The sequence below is a fragment of the Phyllostomus hastatus genome, unplaced genomic scaffold, assembly GCF_019186645.2.
Source record: "Phyllostomus hastatus isolate PE091 unplaced genomic scaffold, TTU_PhHast_1.1 phas_contig_64, whole genome shotgun sequence".
In the NCBI taxonomy this organism is placed as follows: domain Eukaryota; kingdom Metazoa; phylum Chordata; class Mammalia; order Chiroptera; family Phyllostomidae; genus Phyllostomus; species Phyllostomus hastatus.
Window position 1 is genome coordinate 8,795,274 of NW_025333928.1, and position 17,809 is coordinate 8,813,082.

At 51.1% G+C, this 17,809-nt stretch overlaps 2 protein-coding genes across 4 annotated transcripts; one reads left to right on the plus strand and one right to left on the minus strand.

The window, feature by feature from the left end:
- Positions 1–2,024: 2,024 nt before the first annotated feature.
- Positions 2,025–13,558, minus strand: RNF40 (ring finger protein 40). The gene is made up of 20 exons (XM_045849254.1): positions 13,412–13,558; positions 13,095–13,296; positions 12,534–12,701; positions 12,259–12,400; positions 11,446–11,652; positions 10,753–10,874; positions 10,498–10,644; positions 10,316–10,390; positions 9,472–9,591; positions 9,196–9,375; positions 8,872–9,007; positions 7,896–8,017; positions 7,380–7,807; positions 7,177–7,294; positions 6,905–7,054; positions 6,507–6,719; positions 6,302–6,427; positions 5,253–5,393; positions 5,044–5,145; positions 2,025–3,219 (listed from the first exon to the last, which is right to left on the minus strand). Exons 2-20 carry the CDS (start codon positions 13,221–13,223, stop codon positions 3,043–3,045), a joined length of 3,003 nt encoding a protein of 1,000 aa, XP_045705210.1. The 5' UTR covers positions 13,224–13,296; positions 13,412–13,558; the 3' UTR covers positions 2,025–3,042.
- Positions 13,559–13,668: 110 nt separating this feature from the next.
- On the plus strand, positions 13,669–17,761 carry CFAP119 (cilia and flagella associated protein 119). Of its 3 annotated transcripts, none has more exons than XM_045849260.1 (9): positions 13,669–14,159; positions 14,472–14,503; positions 15,082–15,147; positions 15,317–15,486; positions 16,054–16,124; positions 16,310–16,426; positions 16,521–16,590; positions 16,667–16,764; positions 17,532–17,761. In XM_045849260.1, exons 1-9 carry the CDS (start codon positions 13,959–13,961, stop codon positions 17,649–17,651), a joined length of 945 nt encoding a protein of 314 aa, XP_045705216.1. In that variant the 5' UTR covers positions 13,669–13,958; the 3' UTR covers positions 17,652–17,761. The 3 variants fall into 3 exon arrangements, with proteins under 3 accessions (XP_045705216.1, XP_045705215.1, XP_045705217.1); XM_045849259.1 differs by having other exon boundaries at positions 16,667–16,753; XM_045849261.1 differs by lacking the exon at positions 15,082–15,147 and having other exon boundaries at positions 16,667–16,753.
- Positions 17,762–17,809: the final 48 nt, after the last annotated feature.

Genomic DNA, 17,809 nt, shown 5'->3' on the forward strand with positions numbered 1-17,809 from the left:
GGACCCGGACACGGTGCCTTCCACAGCGTAAGGTCGGGAAATTGGCTGGAGGAAGTGACCTAAGAGACAGGAAATAGTATGTGTAGGGGCTGGGGGTGGGATGGGGGATAGAAGGTGCCTAACAGTTGGGTGTGGGTTTAGAATATAGAGGGGTGGGGATTGAAAGAAGGTAGAGAGCCGAGGCCAGAGTGAGGAGCATATTGTTTAAGAAACTTAGAGATAGGGCACCACTGGGGAATTTTTAAGGATAGTGACATGATCTTACTCCCAGACCCCACCCCAAGGTTTGGACTCAGGAAAGAGAACTGGGCTGGAGGATTTGGGCCTTAGCAACTTAGCTGTAGCCATGGCCATGGATAAATATACGGAAGAGTGGCAGAGTAGAAAGTCTAGGAAGAGGACCAGAAGAAAATAGTAAGTATGAGAAAAACCGGGAGTATAGCACCACAGGGCCCAAGGGAAGTTTTGAAGAGTGGTCAATATTAAATGCACTACTGGACCCTGTGGCAAATCAGACTAGCCCTAATTCTGGCTAAAACAGGCACATTTGCCAGGAAGCCAACATCTGCTCAACCCAAGGGGTGAGCCAAGGTCAGTTTTGGCCTGCCTATCCCAAGGAACCCAGGATATCACAGCCACTGAAGTCACTGGGGTTGTGAGAGGTCAAAACTGGCTGGAGGGGCCTGACCAGCCTCTAAAACAGATTCTCCCTGCACTGGGCAAGCTATTGCAAACCAGCGTTTATGGAGAGTTTACTGTCTTCTTCTGGCATCAGTGTTTACTCATGTTACTGAAATTCTGGCATCTTCATCCCGTTCATTTGGGTTTGAACTTGAGTGAGTGGTTTGATGCCTACTTTATTAGGTGTGAGGACTCACAAGGAGTTTTCAGCTCCTCTAGATATGGAGACTGGCCTATGGGAGATTCTTGGGGAGGTGATAATATATAGTAACTTCCATGTATTTAAGAAACCCACATGAGAGTGACTCCTGTGAAAGAGGGTGGCGCTCAGAGTATTGGCTGACCCCAACCCACTCTCCAGCGCCATACTCCTCTTGGAGCCAAGCAGCCTATGATGCAATATGCTACGTTTTCCCCACCCTTGCTATGGCTGTCCCCAGGCCACGCACACTTCTTCAGCAGCTCGATGCCATCTGCAGCGGCGGCCCGTGCCTCCACCTTCAAGTGTGGCGCAGGCAGTCACTGTAGCCCTGCGTCTCTAGTCTGAGCTACTCCAGCAGCTGCAGCTCCTGGGCACAAGGTGGGACCCACAGACAGGCAAGGTTCCAAGACCCTGTGAAGGTACGACTGCCAAGCTGCAAGACAGCGTGGAAGTGGGACTGCTGTTGGGCCCATGGCCACTGCTCTGGCCATGGTCCCGACGCCAGCTCTGGCACCAACCCCCCATCAGTACCAGCCTTACTGCGAGCCCCAGTACAGCTTCAGTGATGGCTCCTAAGACTCCATGACACATTTAACCCAGAAGTACCCCATGACACTCGAAATGGTTCCCGGGGGGACACAGCTAGAAGCATTTAAGAAAGTCACCCACTAAAGTGTCCGATAATCTGTTCGTCCGAGGAGTTGGGGCGGGTTAGGAGTTGGACGTCCCCAGCCTGCAGATTGGACAGTGGTCCAACCCTGCCCAACCAGAAACCGGCTCTCCCCTCCAAGGACCTGGTCTCGCCAGGTACCTATAAGGAACTATATTTCCCAGGATGCAGCTCGGCGTTTCCCAGCAGCTCAGCGGCCAATGACCTTCAGGGCTGTAGCGAGCACGCGCAGAAGGGTCCCGTAGGGTCAGACCTTCCCAGTGGGAAAACAGACTGGCTGGTTCCAAATTAGCCATCAAGATGTTTTCTCCTTGAGGTAGCGTTCCTCTCACAAGTACAGTACAGAATCCCTGCGGCCATCCATGTCTTGGCATCAGCTGGGTGAGTAGACAGGGCAGAGTTGGGACAAGGGTAGCAGCTAAAATGGGGGACCTGTTTGGGGCAGGACACCTAGCTATGCAGACCACACGCTGAAGGTTGGACATTTATTCATAGCACACAGCCTACACATCTCTAGAGCAGGAATTATGGGCCTAAATGGGCCCTTGGCACCTGTCAACTGCTCCACCTTCCAGACCCTGCCTGCTGCCTTCATAGCCCAGTTTGCTTGGGCAGGCAGCAGGGCAAGCATTGTGGGTACAGGCTCAGTCAGAAGCTTTTACCTGGAATGATTGGAAGTTGGCCCATTGTCTAGTCTGACCCTTCCCCCGCTCGGGGAAGTTCTGCCTCCACTGCACTTAAGGCCACCAGGATGAAAACAGGGTCAGGGCTGAGAACCCACTGGAGCCTTGGGAAGCATGAAGTAGGGGTTAGGGCTTGGGAGAGTGTATATATACTGGGAGGGGCCTGATTAGAACAGAAACTGATGATCTTGGTTCAGCATTTCCAAAATAAGGGCAAGGTGACTGCGGCAACCATAGAGTTCTCCAGAGGACGAGGATGGTGCCCCCCACCCCAGTCCCCTAGGACATAAGCACAAGAGCCAGACCAAAGAGCCCAGGGAACTCCACAGAGGCGAAGCCCTGCCCAGGCCCAGAAGGCAGGGAGTGAAGAAAAGTCTCCAGGTCCCCATCTCTGAGCAGGGAGCTGGAGACCTGGCCCACTCCTGGTCCTCACTTGTGGATGTAAGCCTCCTCTTTCATGGGAGGTCACAGCTTGGGGAATTTCCCCTTTAGGACTTCTCTGGAGACAGAGAAGGCTTGGAGTCAGCTCCCAGGGAGCTCAGTTAGAGGGTCTGGGCTTCTTAGGTTCTCATTGCAGATCTTTCCTGCAGGCCAGGAGCCTCAGCTCTAACTGTGGAAAGGTGGAACTGAACTTTGCTGATCCCACTCCCACTAACATGCACTTGGGACCCCAAACCAACTAGACTGGGAGGGACTGGGCCCACAGGGTCCAGAACAAAGGGTAGGGCCACTGGATGTGGGGTGGGCAGGGGCTGGGGGCACAGCTCCCAGGGTCCATGGGTATTCCGAAGTCCCGAGTTATGGGTTTAGCTGATGTAGACACGGTGGAAGTCATGGGCACCAAAGGCTGCGTTGCACTTGGGGCACTTCCTTTGGCGGGCCTCATAGCGGCCCCGTACGCACTCAAAGCAGAAAACGTGGAAGCACTTGGTAAGAACTGCATCCTTCTTGCGGGTGTTACAGCAGGGGCAGGTCAACCGCGCCTGGGGCAGGCAAAGGTATCAGCTTGGGAACAATCCTTACAGTGCCCAAACCCCAAGCTAACAGCAGGAGGTAGTCCTGACTATGCCTTCCTACAGCCAGCTGCATCTAACTCTTCTCATAACCCTGGGAGGCAGGATGCACACTGTCCACATCAGGAAACAGACTCAGAAGCTGGTCTCAAAGTTTCAAAGTAGAGTCTGGATTCTAACCTGGGCAGTGATAGCTAGTGGTCATGTGTTGCCTCCCAAGGCCACTGACCCACAAGGTTCAGCCTGGGCTCCTCTGCCCTTGGCCTTTATCTCTTTCCCCTTTGGCCTTCTGTGAAAAATTCCCCAATCCTGGTTTAAACCAACTGTCTACTTCACCTGCACCTACTAGAGTCAGAGCAACTAGAACTATGCTGTCTCCACCCTCCAGTGGGCCCACCCCTGGTGTTGTCCCAAGACCCTACAGAACATCCCTGGAGTTAATCTCCACTCCTATCCTGAAACCTGACACCTGTCTGCAGGTCTCTCCTCCAAATTCAGGCAGGAATCCCCTCAAATCAGCATTCCCCAACAATCCTCTGCTCTGCCTGAAATCCGGTCCCAGCCCAGCCCATCACCTTCTTCCCCAGCTCTCAGAACCCTATCCATCAGTATTTGACAGGCTCCAAAGTCTGTCTCCTCTTGAGAAATTCTTCCCTTCTCCAACATGGCTGCCTGCAACTGTCTCTGACCCTTTAAGGCCAAACTGTTTCAAAGGTTTACTATTTACTGACCCACCCTCCACCTCTTCAGTTAGTGAGTGTGCTGGTTTTCTGACCTCCACCTCCACCCCTGCTCAAGAACCATTCCCACCCAAACTGCATCTCTCATTGCTCACTTCATTTGCCTTCTTGGCAGCTCTGATTCAGCTTACCCTTCCCTCCCTGAAATTCTTCCCACATCAACTCCCTCTACATCACTCTCCTTCCTCCCAATCCACAGGCTTCTCTTCCTCTGCCCAGCATGTAAGGTTTGAGGTTCCTAAGGGAGAATGATCCCCCTGTCCATTCTCTTACCACAGGCCCTCACTTCCACTTCTGCCTCTGCAGACAACCCCTAAGCCTGTTCTCCAGACCTGCCCTTTTACTGTGAGTGCCTTCCTGGACAGCCTCCTAAGATGCCCTGTAGGCACCTTATTCTCAACATCTTTGAACACTGTCCACCAATCCCTACTCTTCCACATTCTTCCTAATCCTACTAAATACCACTTGTCACCCACCCTGTTTCTCAGGATCTGACAACGCACAATGCTCCCAGCTTGCCGCTCACCACAAAACCCACCTTCTGGCCTCCAAATACAATGTCCAGCTCTGTCCTCCAACATCCGTCTTTTCACTTAGGGCCTCACCTCTTTCCCTCTTGCTAAAATCCTCTTGTCCCCAATTTCTCACAGCCAACTCTGACTCATTCTTCATGTTCTTTTGGATGACATTTGTTCCAGGAAGACTGTTGACCTCCAGGGCTAGTTTAAGGATGTCCCCTGAGTTCCCACAGCCCCTCTAGCTTCTGCCATCACATTGCTCTTCACTCAGAATTATTTTTCTGCCTCTTCCAACACTGTCAATTTCAAGAAATCTGAGACTAGGTCTAGTTCAAAGCCCTCCCACACCTAGCCAGGCTCTCTTCCTGGCTTGCAGTATGTGTACAATTCTCGGTCAGCTGTTTGATTCTCCACATCAGGTTCTGCACACATTTTGCTACCCTACCTTATTTCTGGGGTCCCAAAACTAATGCTTTCACCAACCCCTACCCCAGATTCCTAAATTGATGGGGCACAATGTAGCCCCAGAGCCCCACCTTGTACTCCTTGATCTCCTCCTGGAGGATTTCATCAGCATCTGCATAAACCTCCACCTTCCTTTGCTTCTCCAGCTTGCGCCTCAGCCGTGAGATGTCCTCCTGAAGCAGGACAGGGGCTGGGCTAAGTGTAAGGGTCTGCACCCTGAACCACCTGCCTCCAGCCACACCATTAACACTGGACCACCCTGCCCCCACCATGTGCAAACCTGAGCCCTCTTGAGGTTGAAGCTCTCTTTCTCTCGAGCAGCCCGGCTCTCTGCCAAGCAAGGCTGGATCTCTCGCAGCCGCGTCTGCACATGCTCCAGCTGCACCTTCAGGTCCTCTGCCAGCTGGGCTGCTTCCACAGCCTGAGGTGGGAGAGACAGGGAGGAGAAGCAACATTCTCCTGAGCCTAGGGAGGCAACATAGTCCACAGGTGCTTGTGTCAAATATTCCAGTGATTCTTGCTCTTGGGATCAAGTCCAATATCTTCACTGGAGCTGGTCCCGCTCCCCAACTCCCACCCCCTCCTATTCTCCTTCACTCCCAACACTTTCAGCTCCTTACCTGCATGGTGCCCTCTCCTAACACTGAGCTTTCACAGGGCTTGTCCCTCTGCTACCAGCTCTCCCTACACATACTTTCCTTCTGCAATTCCCTAAGCTCAAATGTCACATAATTTTTTTTTTTACACAGCACCTTAGTTTCCTTCATCATCTTTACTATGATCTGTAATAACACTATTTTACCCGTGGGATTATTGGCTTGCTATCTGTCCCTCAAAACTGGAAGTTCCCACTTCCAATAGGACCCTCTTGTTCCCATGGTCTCCCTAGCACTCAGCACAGGGACTGGTATATAGAGAAAGGACATGTACAATATTGCTTAAATAAACGAATGAACGAATGAAGAAGAAAAAAACCCAATGGGGAAAGAAAATGAAACTGAACATCAATCTTAAGCCTTTACCATAAGCTAGACATGTCTTAGTTTTAATACAACTACGTGACAGGAATCACCACCCCCATTCCACAGTAACCAATGAGTGGTCAGGATGTGGGTCCTGGAGCCAAGGAGAGCTCCACTCTTTTGTGAGCAAGTCAGTTGACCTCTTGAGCCTTAGTTTTGTCATGGATAACAACAAAAACCCTCTCAGGATTACAGTGAGACTGAAATTTGACAAAGTACAAAAAACTCCTCAGCATATGGTCTGGAATGTAGCATTTAAGATGTGAGCCAGCATCCTACATTGCCTTCCCCTCAGGCCCGGCCTCACCTTCCTCTTATTGAGCTCCAGGGCCTGGCTGCGCAGCGTCAGCTCCTTCTCCACACCTCCAAGGCTGCCCTGCAGGGCCCGTTCTTTTTCCTCCAGCTTCTGCACAGTCAGCAGCTGGGCATCCACCTGAGGAGAGGGGTGGAGATTCAGTGCCAGGATGCCCCTGCCTCTGCAGCTCCACCCTACAAGCCCAGGGAGACCATACCTGAGACTTGAGGCCAAGAACCTGCTCACCCAGCTCATCCTTCTCCTCCCGCAGCAGCTTGTGAATCTGGTTGGCCTTGATCCGCTCTGACATCAGCTTAAAGTTGGCATCGTCCTTTTCCCGCAACTGCTGCAGCAGTCGCCCATTTTGCTCCTGCATGTCCTCAAAAGCCTGACCTGTTACATCCATCTCTGACAGCAGAGCCTCCTCCTCCTGTAGTGAGTGAGGACAAGAAGGAATGTGGCAGATGGACAGGATAACCACGGGTAACCAAAGGAAAACGTGGCTGAGCCAAGAAACTACAGAGTAGGACCAGGCCATCTGCTGGACGCACCCAACAGGGGTGAGATAAAGGGAATCCCAACATTCAGAAGTGAGAGGACCACAAGAGGTCGCACCTGCTTGGTGGCACCCAACTTGCGCTGCAGGTGTTCTATCTGTTCCTCTGCCTGCCGAATGCGCCGCAGAGCATCCTCATCTGCAATCTTCTTGCTCTCCCTTCGATCCCTCTCCTCCAATTCCCGGATACGACTCCGTAGCTCATCAACCTAAAGCCACCAGAAAGAGGGAATTCTGTTGTCACAACTTCCTGCTAGTGCAGGGATCTGCTTTGCTCAGAACTCCCTGGAGTAACCTCTCTGCATGTCCTACAGGCCCTACCTGACCTCACCTCGGCCTTGGCCTTGCGTTCAGCTGCCATGAGTTGCACCTTATCCCGCTGCTCCTTGGGCGCTGATTTGTACATGTCCAGCAGTAGCTTCATTTCCTTCTGGCTTTCCTGGGCCTTCCTGGGAGAGGAACAGGAGGAGGACATGGTGAGTAGGGCTGGAGCCACTTGGCAGTGGTGGGAAAGAGACAGGAACAGGGCCTCACTTGAGTTCTGTTCGGAGACCTTTGAGGAGTTCTGACTCCTTCCTCTTGACCTCCTCCACCTTGGCCTTCTCCCGATCAGCTCTTGAGAGTGCAGAGGCTATAGACTGGGATCCCAAGCCAGGCCCTTCCCTCTCCCGAAGCTCCCGTTTGGGCCTGGCCTCAGGTTCTCGTCCACGGGAGGAGGGGCCCTGGGACCCAGGGGTTAAGGCCTGGGCATCTTCCTCAGAGGGGACCAGTTCCTCCTTCTTTGCTGAAGAGGTAGTCACAGTGGCACCAGGCACTGAAGCCATCTCCTTTCTGCCATCGTGGGCAGCAAGAGGGCCTGGCCCACCCTCTTCTTTCCCTGGGGCTGGGGCACTGAGGCCAGAGTCCTCTGAGTGGCCCAGGTTGGGGGCTGAGTGTGTAGAGCCACTGGCCTGGGCCCGAAGCTGCAAAGAACAAGAGATAACAGGGCTAAGGCAGGATGGTACTCATTGGGAGCTTGCCAAGGCTTCTCCCAGGGAGGCCCCTCCTTACCTTGCCAATCTCAGCCTGCACTTCCCGCAGCTTTCGCTTGTATCGCTGGGCATCCCCCTTCAGCTGGTGGTTGTGGTTTTGGAGGCTACTGATCAGGTGACGCATCTCACGGTTGATAGGCCCTAGGGGAGCATCGGGAACTAAGATCAGACTGCCTCCTGGGTTAGGGACCTAACTCCTCGGTGGGGGAATAGGAGGAGCCACAGCCATCACTCCCATTATGAAGGAGAGAAAAACTGAGGCCTTTCCCAGTGTGAGCTCATCAAGGCAAATAATGTAGACCTGAAGGAAATTCACCCAAAAGTAACTTGATACTGCTTTTGTGTTATTTCAGCTACTGTATATTTTTTAATATTTCCAAGTTTTCTTCAAAGAAATACATGTGTAAATTCACAAAAGTCAGTCTACTTCTTTTAGATTTTTAAACACATGTCACCTCAGTTACACACTTCTCTGACCTCCCCATCCAAAATTGCAACACCCTTTCTCCTAACACTTCCTGTCTTCTCTCCCTGATTTATTTTCCTTGGCATATTTGTCACTACCTAAAGTACATTTTATTTTTTCTTCTCTATTGCCCGTCTTCCGCCATTGTAACACTGTGCCACACCAGCAGGAATTCTTTGTTTTGTTTCCTAGTATTATCCCAAAGCCTAGAATCAGGCCTGGCTCATAGGTGGTATGCAATAAATCTTTGCAAAATAATGATTTATCCCAGAGAGACACCAGAAAGGCAGAGAACCACAGATGGGACTGACAGCTCATGTTCTAAGCCTGCTCCATCAGCCATCTCAGCTGGTTATGATCCTCACTGTGCATGCCTTTGAGCCAGGTGGTGTGGTACCTGTTTTCCACAGGGAGATGAGGCTCTATGAAAGGAAAGGTTAAACCTCTGGCATCTGGATAAGCAGTAGCCCCTCACCAGGGCTCACCAATCCCAGATGAGGCCCACCTCCACCCTATCCTCACCACATACCTGCCTGCTCGTTGGCCGCCAAATTCTGTTCAAACTCGATGCGCAGCATCTCATACTCCTTGCGTACCTGGGCCAGCGTGTCCTCCAGCTGTATAACCTCTGTGCGCAGCTTCTTCTGCAGCCCCAACTCATCGCTCTGTGGATTGAGGCACTAAGAATCCATACACTCCTCTGCCCCCTGGCAAGCCTCTCCACCTGAGGCTTTACTGGCTTAAGAATTTATTCCCAAGGACCCCAGGCATGCATACAGGGGCTTGACCCAGGAACACCTTGACCCTCAAGGTCTGGCCCTATCCTCAACCCCCACCCATTCCAGGACTATACCTCCATGTGCTCGATGTGCCTCAGGTGTGAGTTTTTAGTGGCCAGCAGCAATCCTCGGGCCTCGTCCAGCTGGGTCTTTACTTGCAGAGACTCATTGTAAAGCAGTGAGAACTGGGCCTGCAGCATTCGGTACTCCCCTGTCTCCCGTACTACCTCCTCAGGAAGGCTCCGCAGGGCCACCTAAGGGCAGGGATGCCCAAAAGCGATCAACAAGAGGATTCAGGGCTCAGCCCCAACTTGCATTCTCAGGCCCTCCCAGCCCCAAACACAGCCCACCTTGAGACGCTCATTGGTCCGCACAGCCCCCTGAAGTTCAGCCTGTAGTTTCTCCAGCTCTGCCATGCGGCTGTTGGCCAATTCCTGGTTTTCCTCTAACTCTGCATTCAGCATCTCAAACTGTGGAGTGGGAAGGACTGTGGGAATCCGGGCCAAGCCAGCCGGCATGCTTCCTTCACGTAAGCCCCATTCAAGCTCCCTATGTGTAGCAATGATGTATTCTGAAGCCTCAGATAGACCTATAAACACTTTTCTAAGAGCTCCCATACAAGTGGGAAAAACTCAATACTGCATGGTCAATGCCAGAAATCAAGGCTGGTAACTGATAGGCGAGTGAGAGAAGTCTTCCTGGAAGCCCTGAAGAGCAAACTGAAGGAAAGGGAAACAGCGCAGAGTGATCCCCACAGCACCAAGAAAATGTGCAACAACCAAGAGATGAGACAGCAAAGGTAGAACAATGAAACAGTGATTAAAATGCACTGTCTCAGCAAGGCTCTTCTTCAGCCACCCAACTAAGAATTCCAATCGCCTCTAACATTTCCATTTCTCTTTTCTATGATCTTTCTTTGTGGTACTTATAACCAACTGATGTGTTATTTTGCTTGCTTCTTGTCAGTTCTCCCAACTAGAACCTAAGCTCATGACAAGTTTGATATTTGCACTTTCTTCCCAACACAGTGCTTAGGAAGCACTTACTGAACATATTTGTGCGTGAACACAACAAAGAGCAGTACAAGTGACAGAGAAGGGCGTCAGAGACCATAATTGGATGCCTGTCCTTAATTTTGTGGGGAATTTCAAGGATAAAGATTGAGAGGGACTGGGAAGGATGATGCCGGCTTACCTTCTGCATGCTGAGTGTGATCTGGCCCCCCTGAAAGCCTGAGGAGCTCCCAGACACATAGTAGCCAGAGTTCAGCTGTGGAGGTAAGGGAGAGAGGCAGGTAAGTGTGGAAGACAAAACCTTGAGCCCTAAGTACCCAGCCCTGGGCCCTGGCTCCATCTAACATAGCACCCTAGTCTCACCTGCTCCAAGGCCTCTGCCAAGTGCTTATTAAGCTTTTGCTCACGCTTGCGCAGCTTCTCAATGTCCCACTGAAGGTCCTCTACTGTTGTCTCCATTTCCAGCACTTTGGTCTCTGCTGATGTCACTTTATCCTGGAGCTCAGAATACTAGAAATAATGAAAAGAGCAGATGCTTAAATGAGACTTGGTTCTCTGAGACCCTTGGGTGTCCACCTAACCTAAACGTAATCCCACCACCCAAATCCCAACTCCCACCTCCAATGAGATACGGTGGTGCTTCTCCTGTAGCTGGGTGGCCAAGTCCTGAAGTCGCCGGTTCTCACGTCCTAGCTCCCGGGTACGTGCCCGAGCCGCCTCACTGGGGGGCTCAGTGTCCCCTGGGAAGTCAGGGCTCAGGTCAGAGTCAGGTCCAAGGCAAAGGGAAAAAGTACTAACTCATTCTGGAATCTACTATGTGCCCAGTGTGGTTTGATCCACCAGCTGTCTTGCTAGTTTCTCACGACAAACCAGGAATCTTTATCCTCTCTGCACAAAGAAGGAAACCAGCTCAGAAAGGAAAGCCGTCTGCCCAGAATGCCAAGGCTTGCATGACAGAACTACAGCTGGGAGAAGGCCCGTTTTTCTACAAAGCCTGGGAACTTGCTATGTTTTGTGGATCAGTAACTCTCACCAGGATTTATGCAAAGTGCTCCAAAAAAGTCAACCAGCCAAAAGGGGGTGGCTCTACCAGAATCAACAACTTCCCTCACCCATCTTTTTAAAGTTCAACTCCAGAAATCAAAGCTGAAGCCCCCATCTACAACTTAACCCTTTCCCTGAGAACATGGCTGACTTATTCCTTGGGGAATTGTGGCTACCTCTGGGCTAGAGGCATTGAGGAAGGGATGTCAATTTGCAAAGCTGCAAATTGGTATGGACACCTCTGGGGTAGGGGCACAAAGAACTGACCTCGGCTGTATACTCGCTGACAGAGTTCCTCCACCTGGCGCTGTAGGCGGTCTGAGGCCTCTACAACACGGGACACAGCTGCCTTGGAGAACTCCATACGGCCCTGCAGCTGCAGCTCCACCTCCTCACTACTGCTGGCGCCCAGTGCCACCACAAAAGCCAAGGCTGGCTCACTGAGTGGGGGCCGCAGCTGCACTGGCAGGGTCTCTGGGAAGGATGAACAAAGCCTCATGAAGATAACAGCAGCCACATTCCGAACTGAGCCCTTCAATACACGGCTCAATGAATCAACGCAAGGAACACCTATGATCCATTGCTATTCCTATCCTGAAAGCAAAACAACTGAGATTCAAGAGCATTTCCTCAAGGTCACAGAGCTGCCAATCACTTCCTTAGGAAAGCTTCTCTGCCTTCTCAAACTAAATTAGAAACACATACGAGTACACACATGAATTCCTGTTCAGGAGTCCCTATGCTTTTAACTTACGGTTTATAATCACTTCTTTCCTAATGGCAGACGAGTATTTCATTTTGCTTATCTCTGTTTCCTCTGAGTCTAGATCAATGCCTGGTACATAATCCACACTTGATATTAATACTTTTTTTAATTAAATGAATGTCAAAACATGAAATGAACTATGAATGAAGTCATTCAGATTGCGAAGTCTGTATTTTTGCCCATTGTACTATGGTACCCCAAAATTAAATCAATTTTGTGTGCATGTGTGGGAGGGGAGGCGGAGAATTCAGGAGCCTAATACCAAAGGCCCTTCCTTTCCAGAACCTTTCCCAGAATTTAATCTCTGGTCCTACCCCTTAGTTCCGATGTCCCTGGCTCTGTGAGAGGGATCTCATCACGTGTCAGCCCCTCCTGAGTCCCAGTCGCCTCTGTCCCTGAAGACAACTCCCTCTGGTTCTCATGGTGTCGGAGAAGGGCTTCCACAGTTTCATCCAGCTGAAGGGAGAAAGCATCAAAAATGTTATGGATCCCTCAGGTGCTTCCCAGCATGATACTCCTTCCTAAAAGAGGAGTCTGAGGATTGGCAGCTGGATAGAGGCCAGGTCTTGGAAAGCAGAGGGGCATCCACCTGGGCCCAGTAGCGATTGACAATAAGGAGTGTGGCGTCATCCGTGGCCTGCCGCTTTTCCAGCTTCTCAATTCGTTCTCGGAGTTCATCTTCACAAGCCTGTCGCTGTTCCAACCGCTCTGCTAGTTTCTTATTCTTGAACTGCAAAACCTTCAGGTCCATCTCCTCCTACCAAGGAAGCAAAGGACCAAGGAGAAAGTCAAACAGAGCCCAAGACACCAATTACAGCGAAACAGAGGAAAGCAAATGGAATGGGGGGGAAGGGGAGTATCCCCAAACTAACTGCTAATAGGATTTAAAAGAGGCTCAAGACACCCACAGACAGCATCCTGGTTGTAAGGAGGGTCTACTTCTGTCTCTTCCTAACTCTGCAGTCTTTGAGGCACACGCCCTCGAGGAGCCTGTTTTCCTATCTGTAAAGGGAAAGTAGACGACGTGTTCTTCGTTTCTTTCGACAGAGTGACGATCCTGCTAAACTTAGGGTACTGGTAATAAGGTTCCAGCCGATTTGGGTGGGGGACAGTTGACAATTTGGGAAGGCTGAGGCAAGAACCCACGAACCGTGGAAGAGATGCCCCCGAGACGAATGGGCTCTATAAGGGTGGTTGTGGTCTTCTCCTCGCGACTCAACTTCTCTGGGGGCCCCGAGCCCCCGTCGCCGGCGACGCGTTTGTTGCCGGGCCCAGACATGGCCGTGGCGGCAAGGGGAGGCGCAGGGTCTCCCCAAGGGTCGTCAGGCAGGAGTCGGCGGTACTTTCGTCACCTGCAGAAGACAGAGAGCATAGATGCGGACGCGACCAGTACGCTGCAGCTCCAATCCTCCCCCGCACACATCTACACCTGATGCATCCCGCCCCTATCAACCCTGGGCCCCTCACCAGCAGGAGCAGAATCAGCCCAGGGCCGCCATCTTGAACTTCACCGGACGTCACCGGCCTCCCCAGCACAGAGCGCAGCCGCTAAAGGCAGTGCCGGATATGGTGGAACTGCATTTCCTGTTTCTATTGGTCGTGGTCGGTCTCTTGTTTCCGTCCCCCTTTCGTTTCTCCCTGAGTACCTCCTCTTTCTCTCGGTGATTGGCCAGTACACAGTGCCCATGGTAACCGACACCACACTCTCCAGCCTGAGGCCTAAGGACACCGCCTGCCCCCTACTAGCAACTTTAGAGAAGCCTGCGGAAGCGCACTTTCAATTTATTACGCATGCGCATTTCCTTCTCACTGATTGGCGAGCGCGTTACACTTTCTTTTCTCATTCCCGGAGACACTATAGCAACCGCCTGGGTTGAGACCCGCGGCCCCTAGACAGCGTAGATTGGTTGAAGCTTGCATAGCGGGTCAGGCCTTGGAAGGACCTGCCGAGAATCCGTTGTCGCAGAAGTCAGGATAGAGCCTGCGGTGACCCGTGACACTGAGGAGTAACGAGATGATCCATCAGAACTCCAGCCAATTCCAAGGACTGAGAAGTCAGTCTGAGCTTGAACAATTCTCCAAACTGGGGCAGGAACCCAAGAAGGACCTCAGCTCAGTGGATGAACCAGCCACGCGTGAGGGAACAGGTGTGCGGACCGAATCCGGAACCGCGGCATCAGAAGAGAATGAAGACCCTGCAGCCAATTTGTTCCCGGTGAGGGCGAGAAAGAGTAGTCCGCTTATGTATGTTTACAAAGGGCTCCCCGCAGGGCGCCACCCATCTTTATGTTTACTGCTGCTCAAGACGTTTCCTGGGCTGCCTGGTGAAGAGGCGGGTGTGTGACCCCGATTGATAGTATGCTCATTAATAGTAGTATTTGGGGCCTGCTGAAGCCCAGCCCACCCACGTTGCTTGTTCATTGTTAGCCCTTAAAGCCAGAAAGCAATTAAGGATTTCTCAGGTCCCCTGGAGGTTCGCCACGGGCCAGGGGCTAGGGCCCTGGTCCAATCTGCTTTCTCTCCGCAGCCTCCACTGCCCCAGACCCGGATCTGCATGTGGTGAGTGTGAAGAGCCTTGGGAAATAATTATATTTCACGCTTGCATTAGTCCTTTAATGCCTCCCCAGACGTCCTGTCAAACAGCCAGGGCATCCCCATTTTACAGATGAGGAGACTGAGGCCCAGAGATACAATTAACCAAGGTGATTAGAAGCCTGCTTTCCTGCCCCCGCAGTCCAAAGAGCAAGTGTGGGAAGAAGGGAGCCAAAGACTGAGGATGTAAATGGCATATCACAGCTGCCATGGAGCATTGTGCAAATGGGGACACAGAGGCCCACAGGGGAACTTGCCCAAGGTCATACAGCAAGGGAGTGACAGTGCAGAGACAAGAACTCAAGTCTCCTAACACTAGGCTTTATAATGAAGAGAATCATGAGTTCCTTTAGACCACACCAGTATTTACAGATGCAGAATAAGGCCCAGATAGGAAAATGTGTTGCCTAAGGTTACACAGCAAGTTAATGGAAGGGCTGAACCTCAAATCTGGGTCTCCTGGTTCCCAGTCCAGTACTCTAAGCCTGCTATAAGACTAATGCATAAAGGCTGTCAATACCTTTTCTCCTCTTTTCCTATGACAGGAAGTACTTGGACATCCATTCCATGCACAGGCTAGAGAAGACGGCCAACGTTGAGGAGATGAGGGAGTATGGGGGCAGGGACAGAAACAGGGAAGGGAAGATGCATGAGAAAGGCTGAGGAGGGTGGACTGGGAAGGCATGAGGAAAGCCTGGCTCCAAAGCATGTCATACAATAGTGTCAGATAGTGACAGGAGGCTTCTGTCATCACTCATTCCTTTCTCTCTCCCTCTCAAGGGTGCTGGCCAAGCTGCTGGGACTAGGCTGTCCTGAGCAGAGCCTGCGGGATGCCATTACCCTGGACCTGTTCTCTCATGCACTCATCTTCTGCCGCCAGAAGGGCTTCTCACTAGAGCAGACATCAACAGCTTGTGCCCTGCTCCAAGATCTTCACAAGGCCTGTATTGGTAAGAGGAGGAGGCTACCAAGTTTGAGCCCAGGGAAGAGGAAGAGGCTGGTTGGCACAAGTAACCATGGGAGGTAGAAATAGGGAGATTACCATTTGGGGTCTGTCATTACTAGCAGCGTTACCATACACATTATTTCACCTTTGAAATCCTCCATTTTCTTATCTATGAAATAAGAATACTTTATGAGATTTCCCTGAGATATATGTAATATATGTAAATATATGCATAGTACTCAGTAAAGTAACTCTTGCTTTTCTTCCTTTATTTCCAGAACTGGTTTTCTTCAGAATGTTTTTAACAAGAGCTAAAATTATGTATTTTTTGATTTATTGTATGTCACTTCCACTAACATATCCTCTTAAGGGCAGGGGCCTTGTCTGTCTGGTTCAGTGCCAAGACACATCATGGAGGGTACTCAATATTTGAGTGAGTTAATAAAACAAACCAGTACTTAAACCCAGGTCTGTCCACTTCTAGAGTTCATGCTCAGTAAGTAGCTGCTGCCTGAAATGAGTGAACGATTATGAGAGGTAACTCAGTCAAATATCTTGTTTTCCATCCCAGAAACCTCCTTGGGCAATGTGGAGGAATGTTACCGCTACTTCACCAGTCTTCTTTTTTGCCATGGAGTCAGGGTCAGTTCCCCTGAATGGGATCTTCACTCTTCCCCAGATAAACCCTAGCTCAATCTCCTGTTCTCTCACACTCATCTTTCCCTTAAGGCCACAGTAGGCTCTCTCTGCTTCTGGACTACTGAGCAGGAGAAGAGCCCAGAGCTTCAAGAGGTGGTCAGTTCTGTAACTCCCAATCACCCCCACAGCGGCCCCCCTTCAGTATCAACCTTTTTAAGGAGGAACAGCTGCTGGCCCTGGCAGATTATGTGGTCAACACCTACTTCCGCCACTTCAAGCTCTACAAATACGCCTTTACACCCCAGGTACTGGGCCATGGGCTGTAAGAGACCACCCTTCACCTCCTCCTTTCCATCAGGGCAGGTGCCCTCCTCTCAGCTGTCCTCTTCCTCTTCTCAGGTGCGGCTGGATCTGTCTTTGACTTACATGGGGCTACAGTCACCTAAGCTCTGGCCAGAGGATGAGACAAGTAAGGGAGAATGCTGGGGCTGGGCTGGGCTGGGCTGGGGCTGGAGCTCAAGTCTCTTCCTGCTTCTGGCTTGCAGAGAAAGAAAGTGAGGAGGTGGAGGAGCAGCCTGTCACCCTACAAGAAGAGGAACCAGAAACAGTGGTCAAGCCACAGCAAGAGCCAAGTAAGGACCTGGTAGGGTTAAGGCCCCCTGTGACTTTGGGCAGGTGTAAAATGAAGGGTTCAGACCACATCAGGACTTCAGACTTTTTGTTTTAGTCATGGTGTCCTTTCTCCAAATGATTCCTTATGCAGAAGTCCCAGATGACAGATAAAAGTACAGCTGCTTGGGTGAGGCGGGAGCTCCAGAAAAGGATTATAAAACTGATGATAATAATAGCCAGCACTTACATGCTTGGCAAGCCCTCTTTAAAGCATTTTATTTTAAAAAAGATTTTATTTATTTATTTTTTTAATTTTTAATTTTTAGAGAGAAGGGAAGGGGGTGAAAAAGGAGGACACATTGATTGGTTGCCCTTCACGTGCCCCCAACTAGGGACCTGACCGGCCACCCAGGAATGTGCCCTGACTGGGAATTGAGCCGGTGACTTTTTGGTTTGTGGGATGATGCCCAACCCACAGACTTGCACCAGTCAGGGCTGTTTTAAGCATTTTACATATATTAAATCATTTAATCCTCCCTCAATCCTAGTTGCTAGGTGCTATCACTATCCACATCTTACATAGGAGGAAACATAATTCACAAAGCTACTAAGTAGCAATCCAGAAAGTGCCGCCCAGCCTTTCTGCCCACCTGTCTTCTGACGATTCCTGAATTGAAGCAGCATTGCCACCTGTGTAGCCCCAGAGACACCTTGGGAATTGTATTTGCCCAGCTTTGGGCAATCCTTCAGCACCAGAAGCATCTCTCCTGACCTGCCTCTCCCTTTCTGCCCCTGCAGGCCAGATCTCCATCCTTCGAGCCTACATCAAGAACCAGCTCAACAAGGAGCTGGGGCAGCTCCAACAACTGGTGGAGGAGCGGCTCAAAGCCAGTGAGGAAAGGCTCAGCAGCAAGTTGACCACACTAGAGCAGTCCTTCCAACCACCTCCAGGCAAAGGCAAGAATAAGACCAAGTGACCCCCACGTTTGCCCCAATAAAAACCTGGGCCAGACTAGGCCCCATCCCCACCCCCCTCTGGGATTCCCTGTCAAAGCCAGACACCAGACACAGAGCAC